Source organism: Seriola dumerili, unplaced genomic scaffold, assembly GCF_002260705.1.
Source record: "Seriola dumerili isolate Sdu_G_001 unplaced genomic scaffold, Sdu_1.0 BDQW01004927.1, whole genome shotgun sequence".
NCBI lineage: Eukaryota > Metazoa > Chordata > Actinopteri > Carangiformes > Carangidae > Seriola > Seriola dumerili.
Window position 1 is genome coordinate 517,767 of NW_019179182.1, and position 16,953 is coordinate 534,719.

Here is a 16,953-nt window from a genome sequence, read left to right on the forward strand (position 1 = left end):
TTTTAACTATCAACAACAAATGCACATATAAATAAGAAATTATAAAGAACATGGGGAAAACAACAACATGATTAACTGGAGAGGGGAAGAGGTGAAATGCTGCCATCCATGGAGGTGGATCAAGTAGCACGATCTTACACGTTACACCTTTAATTGACGTCACCTGGTGAGTCATTGCGTGAGAGGCTGCAAGGGCTCAAAATGGTATAAAGAGGAATGGGACAGCACTTATATCATGTTACCTTGACGATGCCAAAACATTTACATTCAATTGTGGCTTTGGGACTTTTAATTGTTCATTTTTATTGCCTCCCTTTGCTGTTTGTATACAAAAAAAATGATGTTGGATCAGACCTGATCTGGCTTTATAACCTCATTTAAGGGTCATTAGTTTGGAATTACACTCAATGTGGTTGACCCTTCACACGAACGCGCAAACCTGGTGAGAGTGGGTAGGGGGAGTGTGTAGGGGCAAGATTGGAATTGGGCCTTTGACTTTTCACTGAAACATCCGGGTTACCTGCAGGAATGCAGCAGGTTGGGCTGGGGTTAAACACCTGAGGTGGGCGGAGCTTCATTTCTGTCTGACAGAAAAAACACCGACCTTTGAAACTAGCAGGGAGGGAGAGAGAGACAGAAAGCAGATACATTAAGAGCAGAATGGCTACAGATTTCACTCAGGACGCGGTGTTACATTTCCTCCAGAGCAGCGGAAGCTCGGTGAAAAACTCGGATCTGCTTCTGCACTTCAGAAACTTCATACGGAATCATGCAGACCAGGATCGAAACCGGGAGCTCTTCAAGAAGTTCGTCAACTCCGTGGCGACTGTCAGACAGCAGGACGGCGTCTCTTACGTCGTTCTCAGGAAGAAATTCAGAAGACACATCCCGGGCGACGGTGGAGGGGGCTCTTCCGGGCCGCCACGATTCCCCGGCGGGAGGAACACTGAGCTCTCCCCGGAGAGCACCAACCTGAGCCCGGCTATGTGCATTGAGAAGCCTAGACTGAAACCACAACTTAGGGGGGCGACAACACCCGCCCCGCCGGGAGAAACCTCAAAGAAAACAATCCTACCTGCGGCTGGAATCATATTCAACAACAACAGCAACAACAACAACGTGGAAACGAATTTGAACCTGAAACAGCAACAGGTAAACAGCACATTTGAACAGATCTCTGTGAAAACAGAACTGGATGAGCCTCCTATTCCAAATCAGTGCACTAAAGTGGCAAAGCAAGGGGTGGGTTTTGGCCTGCTTCCTGGGATCACACCAGTGGTGCCTGCAGTCAGACATCATGGAGAAGCCAGCCAACAGGTCCCAGTCCCTCAAAGCCTCAGAGGGAGGGAAGCCTGTCTGTGCGCTGAAGGAGGTCTTCATCAAGAGCCTCCTCTTCATACTCAGGTTGCTCCACGCCGCTTCAGACACAGGCAGAGCTACAAATCAGCTGTTTCTTATGATGAAGATGAGGAGGAAGAGGATGAGGTCACAGTGAGGCAGGGTTCAGCAGGAGGACTGTGGCCCCCGAGTGCTCCTCTAGGAGACACAGGGAGGGCCATCTCCGCCTCCTTGCCATGCATCATAGACACACCTGTACCTCCCTCAGTTGTCTCCTATTCCTCCTCCTCTTTATCAGAAAGGAATCTCCCGGAGATTTACATCCAGGATGTGGAAGTGCTGTCCCCTCGTGACCCGGGTTGGAGCTTTCAGTCAGGGATAGGGCTGAAAGGACAATGGATGGGGACAAGGCTGGAACACATGTCTGTATTGGCGGAGTCAACATCGATCAGACCCAACCAGCCTTCAGAGGCAGTGCGCTACACATCATCTCCAGGCCGAGCTAAAGAGGCTTCGCCTTACCACAATATCTACCTGGACTGCCAATACTCACAGGCCTCAGGTGTTCAGCTTGAACCAAGGCCGGGGCTTCATCAAAGCCAAAGGTCAGAGCTGTCATCTAGCCCCAGCCTTATCCTCTCCCCCGCATCTCCTGTTAGCTTCTCCAGCAGCGAATGGCCACTGTCTGGCTCCTCCAGAGGATCAGGGTGGAACAGCAGCTATGAGGATCTACAGGACAAAGCAGGTACGGCAACAGTCTGTGTATCAATATTACATATTGTGTCCTACCGCCAGAAAAGCTCACTGGAGCACCAAGGTGTATGAATCCACTGCTGTAAATAGTCCAAACTATGGCTGTACAATATGCAAAAAAAGTAAAAAATTAATGATCATTTTTTCATTCCATTTTCACTGAAAAAAATATAAAAATGATGTGATTTTCGTTGGACTTGTACCAAACAAACATGTTCCTTTATGTCTTGAGAATATGATTTGTAGGTCGGGGCGTCTCTGTGGCACCACAACACCCATGGTGCTAACACCACAACAATGTTGTGACACATTTTACCTTTATCAAAAAAAAATGCAGTTCCTAGGATTTGGATATAGAGATTTTGATTATATTTTGATCAACTGTACAGCCCTAGTCCAAACAGGTACACAGTTTACTCTTGTGTGAGTTGTATTTGCTAAAATCTACAGTCACCAGCTGTTGAAGCCAGACTGTCAATGTTAAAGGTAACATGTACATAACACAATGTTGCAAGAACTTTGAATAAAACACTGTCTAAAATATTTTGGTATTTGGCTGGTTTTGATCAGTGCTAAAGAATTATTTCAGTAAGACAATATCAAAAAGTACTGATGTTAAACATTATATATATAAATATATGAAGACATGTAGCTCAGACACCAAAAGATATGTTTTTTTGCTGTATTAATCTTACAGTGTAGTAAAAAGGACCAATATTTTTGCACAACCAGGACACAACAGGATTCTTGCGATAAATGCTTACAAGGTCCTCCCCTTATATTTGAGGTTTTACGTCCACTATTAAGAAAGTTTGACTTTTTTCCCTTGAAGAACAACAAATGAAAAGGTTTTCATAAGCTGTATGTACATTGTTTTGTTGCTGTTTTAGAGAGCAGAAATGGACTAGAAATAGTATTAATTGTTATGTGTCATCAGGTGAGACTGGGCACATGGCTCAAATCCAGGAAGTACTCCAGGGAGCCCAAGGGCCAGCAGGCCATCTCCGTCTCCATGACGACCAGGATCTCACTCTTCAGTATCACTCCAATGCCCATCTCAACAACAACCAGGACCCTACAGTTCGAGTGTTACCATGGCACCTCTCGACAGGTCAAAGCTTTTTCTAATGATCTTTTATATAGTGAATGAGCTGTTAGTCATAAGCTGTTGGATATGACATCTGACAGGTCATACTGTATGTCTGTGATCATAATAATATTAGTATGCTCTTTTATTTAATAAGCCATAGATTTGAAGAGGGGAGACAAAAAGAAGATTTTTACATAAACTACCTATCTCCATTACGGAATCAGAATTTTTTGCCTCAAAATATGAGCTATTAACAGTTGTGCTCAAACTACTAGCTGATTGATCAACAATTTGATAAGTGATTGTTAGTTCATTATTATTTATTATTAATTATTAATTTTCTCTCCAAGAGAAAACTATTCACATGAACACAGCTGAATAATCAAATGAATGGCAATTCAGTCTGATGGGCTACATCCATGTCATCAGTTGCTGACACACTAACATGACACATTAACACAAAATATAGCATTAAACATGTCATTCCCAATGTTAGCATAACATTTTACAGCTATGATAGTAAGTACAGCAGACATTGCTGACAGCATTAGCATGTTGCAACATGAGATAACTACTACATACAGTATATGAAAAGTAAAGGACTTCTGATATTATTAATCTTTTGCAACATGCCCGTTACATGTTCCAACAGCCTCTTGTGCTGTTATTGCTAAAACAGTAAATACTGCTGCAACATATCTGTTACATCGATTGTACAGCTGTTGTGTAGTCTGTTGTAACATAGGGAAGCAAGAAAAGTGAAAGTAGACAGGGTTTGAACTTCTCTGTTAAGTGCTCTTCATCATTCTTCACACAACTACCTCTTTGTTTTGTGTGTCCAACTGTGTGAGACACCATAAATGCCTTTTAAAGAGAAGTGTACACTGTTATTCACATTTGCCTACATCATCATCGCTCTCAATAAAGTTATTTGACGTGGGGTTGTGTGAGGTATAGTCAGTGGTATTACCTGCAGTAGAGTCGGATTAGCGTGCTGCCAGTTTGGAGAGGCAGCTGGAGCACTGGCACAGAAGCTGAACGATGTGCTACATTTTTTCAACCGTTGAACTACCGTATTCCTACACACAAGCACAACTACGCTTAGCTCTGTGCATATGATTTATTTATAGAAATTTCAACACAATAAACACAAATACAGTAATACAGTATACAATCCCCACATGTATAACTGAATAAATGAAATAAAAAAAATGTAAAATGAGGTAAACATTGGCATAGGAAGTAATGACAAGAGGATTGCAATAATACAACCACAAGAAAGAGAAAAATAAATAAATAATAATAATTAAATAAATAAAACAGAGACAAAGTACAAAAATACATCCCAAAAAGAAAACAAAACAGACAAACTATATATTACCAGCATGAGGAAAACAGGAGGTAGCCATGAGGTACAGTTATATCAGTACAGTACAGGGTGTGTACTGTCAGCCAATTGGAGGGACCTGACGTGTTCTAAGAAGGGCAGCCAGATTTGAGAGAATTTAACATTAGAGCCACGAAGAGAGTGTTTAATTTTTTCTAATTTCACAAAATGTAGGGTATCCTTTTATCCAATGAGTATGAGGGGGGGGACGAGGACTCTTCCAGTGCATCAGTATAACACGCCTCGCCAGCAGTGTGAGAAAGCTACAAGTTCAACAAAGTGAGACGGCAATGAATAGTCAGTGGTTAGAACACCAAACAAGCCAACTAGGGGTGAAGGATGAATATTAACAGATGTGATGGATGAGCGTGAGTCAAACAGAGATGTCCAATGCAGAGATAGAGTGGGACAAATCCAAAACATGTGAGAAAGAATAGCTGGTCCTAGGTGACATTTATCACAATTTGGATCAGTGCCAGAAAAGGATGCGAACTAGTTTGCTTTTAGACCAGTGGACGACTTTTCATTGGTAAAACGCTGTGATGGGCACAGATTGATGATGTGGACATGTTTCAAAACTGATTGCCTCAGTCTCTATGTCCATATTGAGATCCTCAGACAACTTTTTTACGTTTTACAGGTGAATTCAGGCCTTTGACATTCCAACTAGTAAATCTTAAAGCACCTGTTGGTGCTGCTGAAGTGTAAGAACTTAACATATAATGATACTTTGGGACCTGAGCAGGTGGCATTCCTGCACACTTCTATCCCTGTGACTGGCACCGTCTGTTGTCTAGCAGTACATAGAGAGAGGGACATGACTGAGTGGAGTTTGTTGAGTAAAGAAGTAGCACGCTGGTGGAAAAAATAGAAAACATGAAAAAAAGAACTAAATGGAAACCCCTAACTGAGAAAACATTAAACATATAATCCAACCCCCTCCCATCCCTCCCCTTAACTCAAACCCAAGCCCAGTTGCTGCAAAAGAGCACTTAAGATCACGCTGATATACCTATGAACAAAAGTTGAACCTTTGTAAATACCTCAAACGAAATGCGTCTGGCATATACACGTGTTTTTCCTTTTTAAAAGCATTGAATTCTCTATTGTAGTAACCTGTTGGAAATATGCCTGAAAAGACTATGTTGATCTTACAGAAAATAGGTGCCTAAATATATACATATACGCTCCCTCTGGATACTCACAAATTCACAAATAGTATAAAAATACATAACTAGTAGTCTGGGAAATGACTACTGTAAAGCAGTGCCAAATAATCTCCCTTCAAAATAAAGGAGATTAATAGTCTAATAAAAAGTCCAATAAGAAATACTGACTGTGAGAAAAGCACAATTAAGATGCTGTTAGTGTCTGTATGGTAAACAGCCCATTAAGAGGAGAGGCATGGTAATAAAAAAAATTTAAGTAAATAAAAAGAAAACAATGAATGGCACTGCACTAACAATAAAAGGAGAGTGTGTCAGTTAACATGCCGACAGATCTGTGTCCAAGCCCTGGACAAACTTGACAGCCTCCGAAGCAGACAGGAGCCAAGTCCTGTCCCCATTAGGTAGGGTGATGTGCAGCTTGGCTGGGAAGAGCAGAGCTGGCTTGTACCCGCACCTATACAGCTCAGCCATGGGGTCTCTGTATTCTTCAACACGTCAGGGCTGTAGTCGTCATAAAAGCGGATCTCATGGCCTTTGTAGGTCAAATCACCCCACTTGCAAGCCTCGCAGATCGCCTGGTCTTTAACTTGGAAGTGGTGGAAGCGCAGGATGACAGGTCGTGGCCTCCCTCCCGAAACAGGTTTGGTTGCAAGGCTCCGGTGTGCTCGGTTTAACTTGGGGTGTGAGTCCGTGCCGAGGACATCTACAAGAAGTTGAGAAAAAAACGTGGATGGATGGGGCAGCTTCTGCTGATGCCCTCCAGGTCTGCATCATTGTAAAATTGAAATGATGCGCTGGCAAGTGGCAGAAAGTTTGCGTAGCTCGTAGTTTTTTTGCAATATATTTGTATATTATATGTATATTAGTATATTTTTTTGTTGATTGATGTTTTTTATTCTACATCGTTGTTTCGTCTGACTATGTTGAAAATAATGTACACAAAGGAAGAACTCCTGGCTTTAAAGTGTACCAGATATGGAGTTAAACATCCCATACCGGCTGAGCTGAAGTAGCCGTAATGTAGATGGCTAGGATATGGAGATATAAGCCTTTTCTACCAACGATCCTTATGGGAAATGTCAACTCCCTGGCTAACAAGTGTGATAAACTGGAGGCACTTGTGAAGAACCAGTGAGCATATTGTGAGTGTAGCCTCATGTGTTTCACGGAGACCTGGTTAAATGACAACACTCCTGACCATTGTGTGGATTTACGCGGCTTCACTGCAGTACAAGCGGACAGAGACGCTGGAGCAAGTGGGAAGAATAAAGGTGGAGGACTGGTTCTGCTTGTGAACAATAGATGGTGCAACCCTGGTCACATCACAGTGAAGGAGAAGATCTGCTGTCGGGATATTGAGCTGTTGGTAATTGGTCTTAGACTGTACTATGTACTGAGGGAGTTCTCACACATCGTTGCCATTGTTGTTTACATCAAACCACAAGCAGAGCTTGCAGTTGCGTGTGATGTCATTCACAAGACCGTTGCGAGAGTACAGACCCAGCACCCTGATGCATTCATTGCAATATCGGGGGATTTTAACCATGTCACTCTCACCTCTCATCTGACTGGCTTCACTCAGTATGTTGACTGTCCCACAAGGGAAAATAAGACACTGGATCTGTTGTATACAAATGTCAAGGAGGCCTACACTGCTTCAGCTCTACCACCATTTGGCAGATCAGATCATAATCTGGTTTTTCTTCAGCCTTCCTACAAGCCCTGTGTACTGAGGCAGGCTGCAACCATCCGCTCATTCAGGAACTGGACCCCGGAGGCCAGTGAGTGTCTAAAAGACTGTTTTGAGTTCACAGATTGGAATGTCCAGTTGGAGTCACAGGAAAATGATAAAAGCAAACCTGACCTTGATAGAATGGTTGAATGTACCACAGACTACATTAACTTCTGTATGGACACAGTAATACCAGCAAGAACTGTACACTGCTTTCCAAACAACAAATCCTGGATCACAGTGACATCAAGACCCTCCTCAACCAGAAAAAGGAGGCCTTCAGGGATGGAGAAAGGGAGAAGCTCAGGTGTGTGCAACATGAGCTGAAGAGGAGATTAAATCAGGCAAAGGAGGACTACAAAAAGAAAGTAGAGAGGAAGCTACAGCACAACAACACCAGAGAGGTGTGGAAGGGGATGAGGACCATCACTGGCTATAAGGACAACAGCCAGGCAACATCAGGTGATGTGGACAAGGCAAATGAGTTCAACCTGTTCTACAACTGGTTTAACATAGCCTCACTTGTTCTCTTTCCCACTGCTTCAGCTGCAGCTTCTCCTACGGCATCTCCTCCACAACCTGACACTGCAGCTGCAACTCCCTCCACACTGGGAACAAGTCTGGTGTCCTTTACAGCAGAGGAGTTGAGGGCGGAGGTCAAGAGGCTACATCCTAGAAAGGCAACAGGCCCGAATGGTGTGTGTCCGAGGCTGTGCAGCCCAGCTGGCTGAGCCTCTCCAGACGATCTTTAACTTAAGCCTTCAAACAGGGAGGGTCCCGGTCCTGTAGAAAACATCATGTCTTGTTCCGGTACACGGTAGGACAACCGTGTAGCGTTAACACCATAATTTAGAATTTACTCTCGTTGAAATGGGGCACCAGTATTCTGGGAGGACAACAATGAATTACGTCATTGATAAATCTTTAACTTAAGCCTTCAAACAGGGAGGGTCCCGGTCCTGTAGAAAACATCATGTCTTGTTCCGGTACACGGTAGGACAACCGTGTAGCGTTAACACCATAATTTAGAATTTACTCTCGTTATCAATCTCATATCAGAAGCCATGACTTCTCGATTCTATGGATCTCCAGTCTCTACGTCAAAAGAACACAACAGGACAACAGCTGGGTGTAAATAAAGGAGTTTATTAACTAAACTACTATCTAAAGAGTAAATGCAAGGTGTAATACTCATAAACATAAAAATAATAATGAAATGAGCTGTGTGATGAGTTGACAATGGTGGAAGAGCATATGTTAGGGCTATACATTATGGCTATACAGCTAATGATACTATGTCTATGAATGAGATTTGATGATTAAATATTACTATATTTTGACATCCACCCAGTCATGAGCAGAGTGTTAAGACCAGCATAATGTGAGTTGCGCTGTAGCTGAGGACCCTTGGCTGGAACCCAGGTGGCTGTGGTTGCCGTAGTGACCCTGGAGACGTGGGATCTAAGTGGATTCTCCTGGAGGCTGTGTCCAGTTATCATGGTGACAGATTCTACTGGTGTCTCAGCGATTCAGCTCTAGTGGAGCTTGCCAGGAGACTTTCTGTCTCTGGCACTCTTGATTTTTGGTAGGTTTCTCTGCAGGCAGTTGTGGTCAGATGTGTTATCTGCTGGCGTCTCTTGCGGGTTGATGCAAAATAAACTCTAATGCACTTCACTTTGGCTGGATAACTTTAGAGGAGACTGGCGTTGACCAGATGACTCTAAAGTTGTCAAAAAGCTTCAAAAAGGAATACTTGATAATAATTAAAAGCAGCAAAATTACTCTGAGGCACTTCTGTTGTTCTGGTTCAGTTGGTCTTGACTTGGCTTATAAAAATAAAAGATCACGTGTGTAGACAAAATAATGTTACCTGGTGCACGTGGCAAAGAAAGAATAAAGGACGCGGACAAAACGATAAAATGCAAAAATGGCTAAGAGCCTTGGCTAAGAGTTTGGAACTACATAGCTACAGAGCGATTGAGCAGGGTTTTTTCAGCTTCTAGCAATTGTTTTATCCCCTGAGGGCTGGCGCGCGTTTCAGGGGGTCACCCGTCTTCTTCTTCTTGGAGAAGAGAGTAATTGTCCACGGAACTTTTGAATAGTTTAATTCTAGAGTTTACCTATAAACTCACACATTCGTCTTCCACCATGACCATAAAACATTAAATGACATAACATATAAACCTGATGGCACTAATAATGACAGACAGGAGTAATACAAGTGTGGATTTCATATTACATCCTTCAAACCTGGAATTAATCTTAATACAAGTGGTTAACTGATCAACTAACAATATAAACATTTCCTGAAGCTAATAGTCTACAAATGTGGATTACACAGCAGTTCTTTGACTGTAATAAGAATAATACAGACATTCTGGATGTCCTGTAGTGTGTGATACCTTGTGTGAAGGATGCTGACAGTATGGTCACATGAAGGACATTTTCCTAAATCTACATGTTACATTTCAAACATTCTATAGGATAGAAGTTTGGGATTAAACTATTACATAGAAACATCTCATGAGTTACAGAACAGTTAGATATTTAATTATATATTCTTCCTCAGATCTGTGTCTGTGAAGAGTTCTGCTGGTCACTACCCAGGATTGGAATGTGGGTTGTAGTTTATGACTCTTATCTAGAGAGGGACAGAGGAAGGGAGGTTGGTGTGTGTGTGTGTGTGTGTGTGTGTGTGTGTGTGCGTGTGTGTGTGTGTGTTCATGCATGGCACAGAGAGGCCAGGATTCACACCTTAGTGATACTCAGTCCTTTTGGTGTTATTTGTCCTATATAAGGAACAATCAAATATCAATAGACAGAGTCTTATTGTTACAAACTGGAGATTTTGCCTATATTCTCCAGTTGCCTGGTGTCCATTTGTTAATCCTCTGGAGCTGACCCTTTGACCTTTGGTCTGGTTCTGTGTCTCTCTGGCATGCTAAAAGCATGGACTGTTGAGAGAAGGGTCCTTTGTCACTGTTTCCGATCAATTTGATAGTTTGATGGTGGGAAGAGTAACAAAGTGTCAATTGTGGGTCTGTAACCCTGCATGTCCTTACAATGAATTTCCGTAATGGCTTGTGACTGATGCCAGGCCAGGTATGTGCGCTAGAACCGGCTGAGATAAATGACTACAGACCCTCACATCACACATCATGAAAACCCTGGAGCGGCTGCTTCTCGACCTTCTGAGGCCATAGGTTGAACATGATCTAAACCCCCTACAGTTCGCCTACAAAGAATATATTGGAGTGGATGATGCCGTCCTTAACATGGTCCACGGGGCCCTTTCTTACTTGGATGAGCCAGGTAGTTACATGAGGATTATATTCTATGATTTCTCAAGCGCATTTAACACCATCCAAACCCCCATCCTTAAAGACAAGCTGGAAGGGATGGGGGTGGATCACTGCTTCACATCCTGGATTGTGGATTACCTGACAAGATGACCACAGTATGTCAGGCTGGGTAACTGTGTCTCAGGGACAGTCATGAGCAGCACTTGGGCTCCACAGGGGAGTCGTGTCACATCAGAACCAGAAATACTCAGATGACACAGCTATTGTTGCGCATATCAGGAATGGGCAGGAAGAGGAGTACAGGGAACTGACTATGGCCTTCAGTGAATGGAGTGACAAGAACGGCCTCCTTCTGAACACCTCCAAGACCAAGGAGATGGTCACGGATGCCATCTACCGGAAGGGCAGAGCCATCTCTTTTTCCTCAGGAAGCTCAGGTCCTTTGACGTTGGCAGTGAAATGCTGCACATGTTTTATCAGTCAGTGGTGGCCAGTGTACTCTTTAATGCTGTAGTCTGCTGGGGCAGCAGCATGTCCGACATGAACACAAGGAGACTGGACAAGCTTGTCCAAAAGGCTGGGTCTGTGCTTGGCAGGAGTCTGGACTCACTCAGGACTGTTGTGGAGAGACGCATGCGATGTAAGATGGAGGCCATCTTAGATAATACCAACCATCTTCTCCACAACATTCTGGCAGGACAGAGAAGCACCTACAGAAGCAACCGTCTCAACTCACTGTGCTGCAGAACAGAGAGGTTCAGGAGATCATTTGTTCCCACTGCCACCAGGCTATACAGCACCTCAGCCAAAGGAAGTGGACTAATCTAATTATTATTGTTTATTTATTATTAACTTGATTATTTGTTATTATTATTGTTATTATTGTTATTATTATTATTATTATTATTATTATCAACAATGAGCTAATGGCCACATGAATTTCCCCTAGGGGATAAATAAAGTATCTATCTGTCTAGTTTTGAGTGACTCGTCTCTGCAAAGCAACTACGCTTAGCTCTATCTGACTCAAACAGCTGATCTGCGGAGTAATACAGAGCATGCTGTAGTTGCGAGGGTGCGCAAGAATACAACGGTTCACAAACTGTAGTTCCAAAAGAAAGGGCTTTTTGACAGATGACACATATGTTTGTAGCCTGGAGAAAGCATACTGAACCCTCTACTTCACCCCACAGGTGATCTCTATGATGACTGTGAGGAGGCAGAGTCGAGCGACGGCTCCACCTCTTCACCACTGCTGCGGCAGCGCCTAGCTGTTACCAAGCGGCTCAGCAGCCAGTTGAGGAACAGGATGTGCCGCAGCCTAGGGGCTGACCTGGACCAGCTCCTCCAGGAGGACGTAAGGGGAAGAGGAGGAAGTGAGGCGGCCCGACTGAACCGCCTCCACCTGATCTCCTCCTCACTCAGCCTTCGCTACAACCTCTCATCCTCATCACTGTCGTCATCTTCCACGCCGCCTCGCGGCCACAGCTTTGCTGACCTGGTTGAGGGGGTGGAGCAGAAAAGAAGGTGGAGGAGCCCCTCTGCTGCCGCCACCTCCTCTACCGCTCATTATGATGGCCCCAGTAGGCAGGTGAGACATATTAACAGAACAGTTTGTATTTTTAAATGTCCCATTCAAACCTACCGTGCACTCCTTGGTAGTAATTTGGCTGGTAAGGGAGAATAAGGTCCCACTTTCCATTTAAAAACAATTCACGAAGAGAATTTATGTGCAAAACTGTCAATCAGTGAGCCCTTCTGTCCTGTATGGAAATAGCTGTTATTGCTATTGAGTTTTTCACTGTATGTTGTCATAGACAGATTTTTTCTTTCACAGTGAACTTTTAGTATGATAAGACACAATAATACTTAATTGACTCCATGGAGGGAATTTAATAAATTGGATCTTTTTTCCTGCCATCAGTCGTTGGTTCCTCTAGAGCTCAGGGAGCACGCCTGGCTGGTGAAGGGGGCAGCAGGTGCCTGGCCTGACATCTACTCGTTGTTCAGAGAGGATTCGTCGCTGCTCAATAAACAAGACTTTATCTCCGGCTTCACTGTGCTGCACTGGATCGCTAAACACGGTGACCACCGAGTCCTCAACACCTTATGGTATGCAGCAACTGTTTTATTTATTTTAATGCCACCCTCAGGATAAACTTTACATTTATACCTCAACTGCTGCTATGGCTCTAAGAATAGGTAAATCAACAATGTGCTGTTTGTGCTGTCTAACATTGTCATATTGTAAATGAAAAAGGTTTATTCTCTGTATCGTAGCCATTTTAGGGCATCTCAAACTTGAGCTTGACAGGATCAGCCCTACATTTGTCTCAGTCTAATACTGAAGTGGAGTTTATTGCTCGTTAGCAAACATGTTGTAGTAAAGTCACCTAAGACTTTGTACCAAGAAGCACTTTAATTTGTTTATATCTGTAATCTTAAAGGCAAGGGACATACAGTAGAAGGATTGGAGAAATTACAGCGATGATCCTCTTCTCCTCAAATGTTTATTCATACCTGGTAAAGACTAACATTTATACTCCCCAAACAGTGACCTACTTTTAAACTTTTGGCATCTTGCATTAGCATTAATCTCAACATATAGCTGAGACTAACAGCTATACTTTGAGTCATTAGTTTTAGAGGTATCATGTCTATCATGTGTTGGCCTAATGGAAATATAGACCAGCTTGGGGCACATGAGGTAAAATCAGAACACCAACAAATTCATCCTCTGGAGACTATGAATGTCTGTGCTTAATGACTTTCCAGTCAATGGCTGGTGAGATAGTTCACTCTCACCAAGGGTCCAACATTCTAATGTAGGTGAAAAAAGAGCTGCCACAGATTTAGCCAAGATGAACTGTTGTCAAATATTCTGGAAAAACTAAATATATGAGAAACATTATGTGACCGGGCACTGATCTGCTCTCTGGCTGCGGTTTCAGGTATGGAGTTCAAAAGGCTGGTTTGATGTTTGACATAAATGCCAGGTCAACATGCGGCCACACACCTCTCCACATTGCCGCCATCCATGGCAACAAGAACATAATGCGTTTGCTGGTTAACAAGTTCAATGCTGACGTGAGGCTGAGGGATACAGCTGGGAAAAGGGCCTGGCAATACCTGAGCTGCAACACACCACTGGACATCTTCCAACTTCTGGGAGGAACAGCACAGACTGCTGTGGGAGGAGTCAGGAGAGTAGATGCCAGCTGGGAGCAACAACAACAGCAGCAGCAACGCCGCCGCCGTCGACTGTATCATCTCTCCTCAGCTTCTTCGGGAGAGAGGCCATTGACCATTGCAGGTACAGCAAGGGTTAAAAGGTCATCATCAATCGCTGCGTTCCTCAAACACAAATCACTGCGTCGGTTTCATGGACATCAGTCTGACTCCTCAGTTTAAAAACCTCAGATGATGTATTAAGTTGGATATGGATCTAACCACAACATAAACAAGATCAAAAAAGGCAAATTTTCCACTGTCAGATACTCCTCACACCATATGCTGATCCTTGACACTGGCATCTTTCCTGGCTGGCTTGCCTAAGTCATAAAAGGCAAGTAATTGCTGTGCCACAGATACCACTTCTCATTCAAACAACATTTCAGTGGCCATTGGTGTAGCTAGTGGTAAAGTTTATTACTGTCATGTGCCAACAAACCAAATAAAATACAGGTTAAAATTGTATTTAGTTTTGTGATTAAAATGTTGTCAGAATTCAACAGACTTAATATTTTAACCATACATAACATAACTGTTGTTAGCCCCACTAACTTCTATTATTATAACTATCTATTTTTGTATCTTCTCCTTACAAGGAAACTTCTAGAATAAAGGCCCAGTCCGCATTTACAGTATATTTGCAAAATTTTGGACCAAAATTAATTTCAGTTTCATTGCCACAATTGGTGTATTTGCTCACAGAGACAAAGTAAACTGCAAACTGTCTTGAAACTGCAAAGAGAACCAGAAAGTCAAGTCCATGGAGTAAGATATTGTATTAACTGTTTTGCATCTAATCTTAAGAGGCCTTTTAAGAATTGCCATGCAAAACAGGCATGGTTCAGCAGTTACATTGGAGTCTAGTTAACTAGCATGTTGCCAGTTAGCTTACCAGCTATAGTAACTTTATCAAACTAGCCCCTCTAGTAATGACATATCACCATTCATTCATTAAGCTTCTCTTCAAAGTTTACATCATTTATGTCACTGTGGATGCAGAAAACTGATGCAGAAAACTGATCTTCAGGTTTTAACTGCAGCTGAAAGTCTGCTCGCTGATCAGTCCAGATCAACAAAAGGGAGCACTAGTGTTTATTACTGAACTTTCAGTTTCACTAGCTATAAATGCCAAAAACGAGACAGTATCATTAAGAGTGCTGGATCTAATAAGTATGATAGCTTAAAGCAAGAGATGATTTGTCAGCACTTTGCAGAGCAGATGAGTTTTCGGCTTGTTTGTTGTGAGAGAGAGAAAAGGAGCAATAGGTGGAAGATTATGAGCTGCAATGCAACGTGAGCTCCAGTTTCACTCTGAAGCTGAGACATGGTTAAAAGCCAGTCAGCAAGCTTTTAACTCACATTTTGCACACATTTGACCTTTCTTTATATTGTTTCCAAATCATTCAATAGTTTTTAGATAGATTTTCTTCCCACCTTTAGGTATAGTTAATTTTTTATGAAAATTAACTTGCAGTGAATGGAAACTTACCATACATAAGTAGTGGACAAAATAAATAAATAAATACAATAAAATAGTCACTGCAATAGGTGTTTTAAGGTGGTGAGGCAATTTATAGGGTGATTGTGTTTTTTTTTTCAATATGCCTCATTTTGTAAGTTTTGTCTGTCATTTCTATCAGTAATAACTTTGTACTCACTAACTGACGTGGTGACGATGACATCACAAAAAGAAGTGCAACTTGTCCAAATCTGAGCTATAACATCTTATCAAGTGAGCCTAAGAAGTGCTAGTAGGCTGATTTTGTTACCTTTGGACAGAGCCACGGTAGCTGTTTCCCCCAGTTTCTAGTCTTTATGCTAAGCTAAGCTAACCATGAAACTGGGTGTAGCTTCATACTTACCATACAGATTTGAGAGTGGTGTCAATCCTCTCATCTAATGCAAATATGTGCATTTCCCAAAATTCCAAAGGATTTCCTTTAACGTGGTGAGTACAATTTGATTAGCACTGATAGAAACAAAAGTCAACCCACTAATAAGAGCTATGTTGAAATAAACTCTTACTTAATTTCATGGTGCTGTATAAAATTGCGTTTTGTTGTTGTGTTTTTGCTATTTTTTCCAACCCGTTTATGCACACAGTCATGTTATTGTCACAATCTCCTGTGTCACAGTTACACAAGTAATGCCCAAATTTGGATGATCCTTTCCGTGTTTGCATATTATCTGTCTTTGACAAAAACACAAAAACAAACCTTACATGATTTTCACACAAATCAAATGAAACCAGTGGATGTCCAGAAGGATGATCGACAGTCTTAAAATACTGATGGAGAAATATTGAAAATGATCAACAAGAATGAACCATTCTGGATTTGAAGTGAATAATGACATACTTAAGGATCAAACTGGTGCGTATTGGTTTATAAATTATTCTGGTCTGAAGTTTACCATAATTTGATGTTCTACAAGGTAAATGTACAGTATTGTTAAATGTATTTCAAGGTGGGGTGTCGTGTAGCGTAGTGGTTTAAGCAGGCGCCCCATGTGTAGAGGCTACAGTCCTCGCTGCAGTCGGCCCCGGTTCGAATCCCGCATCGGACGGCCTTTCACTGCATGTCATTCCCCCTCTCTCTGCCTCCCTGTTTCCTGTCACTCTCCACTGTGCTGTCCATTAAAGGCATAAAAGCCCAAAAAAATATACTTTAAAAAAAAAATGTATTTCAAGGTTGGAGATTACGATTTGTCATTTTTAAATGCTTGGTGTTTTCAATCAGGACCATTTTCATCAGACTATTTACAGATGATTTTTTCTTGGAGCCCTGAAACAGATAAAAGTATAGTGAAAAATAACCTTAATTGACTGTAAAAAGAAATGTAAAGCTTTGGTTTTCCATTTAAAAAAGCATTACAACACAGCCTTGATAAACTCACCTCACGCAGGGGTTTTGCCCAGCTAAAATTACTATGTAGCTGACATTTTTGTGTTG

General features: G+C 42.3%; 1 protein-coding gene across 1 annotated transcript; it reads left to right on the forward strand.

The window, feature by feature from the left end:
- Positions 1-597: 597 nt before the first annotated feature.
- LOC111239835 lies at positions 598-16,493 on the forward strand. The gene is made up of 5 exons (XM_022769753.1): positions 598-2,083; positions 3,029-3,202; positions 11,965-12,362; positions 12,696-12,883; positions 13,723-16,493. The coding sequence occupies exons 1-5, from the start codon at positions 661-663 to the stop codon at positions 14,180-14,182; spliced, it is 2,643 nt and encodes an 880-aa protein (XP_022625474.1). The 5' UTR covers positions 598-660; the 3' UTR covers positions 14,183-16,493.
- Positions 16,494-16,953: the final 460 nt, after the last annotated feature.

Excerpts from the sequence above, each read along its gene's own strand:
- LOC111239835 (XM_022769753.1), top strand. The coding sequence starts at position 661 with ATGGCTACAGATTTCACTCAGGACGCGGTGTTACATTTCCTCCAGAGC. Across the intron at positions 2,084-3,028 it reads GGATCTACAGGACAAAGCAG|GTGAGACTGGGCACATGGCT; the intron begins GTACGGCAACAG and ends ATGTGTCATCAG. Across the intron at positions 3,203-11,964 it reads ACCATGGCACCTCTCGACAG|GTGATCTCTATGATGACTGT; the intron begins GTCAAAGCTTTT and ends TTCACCCCACAG.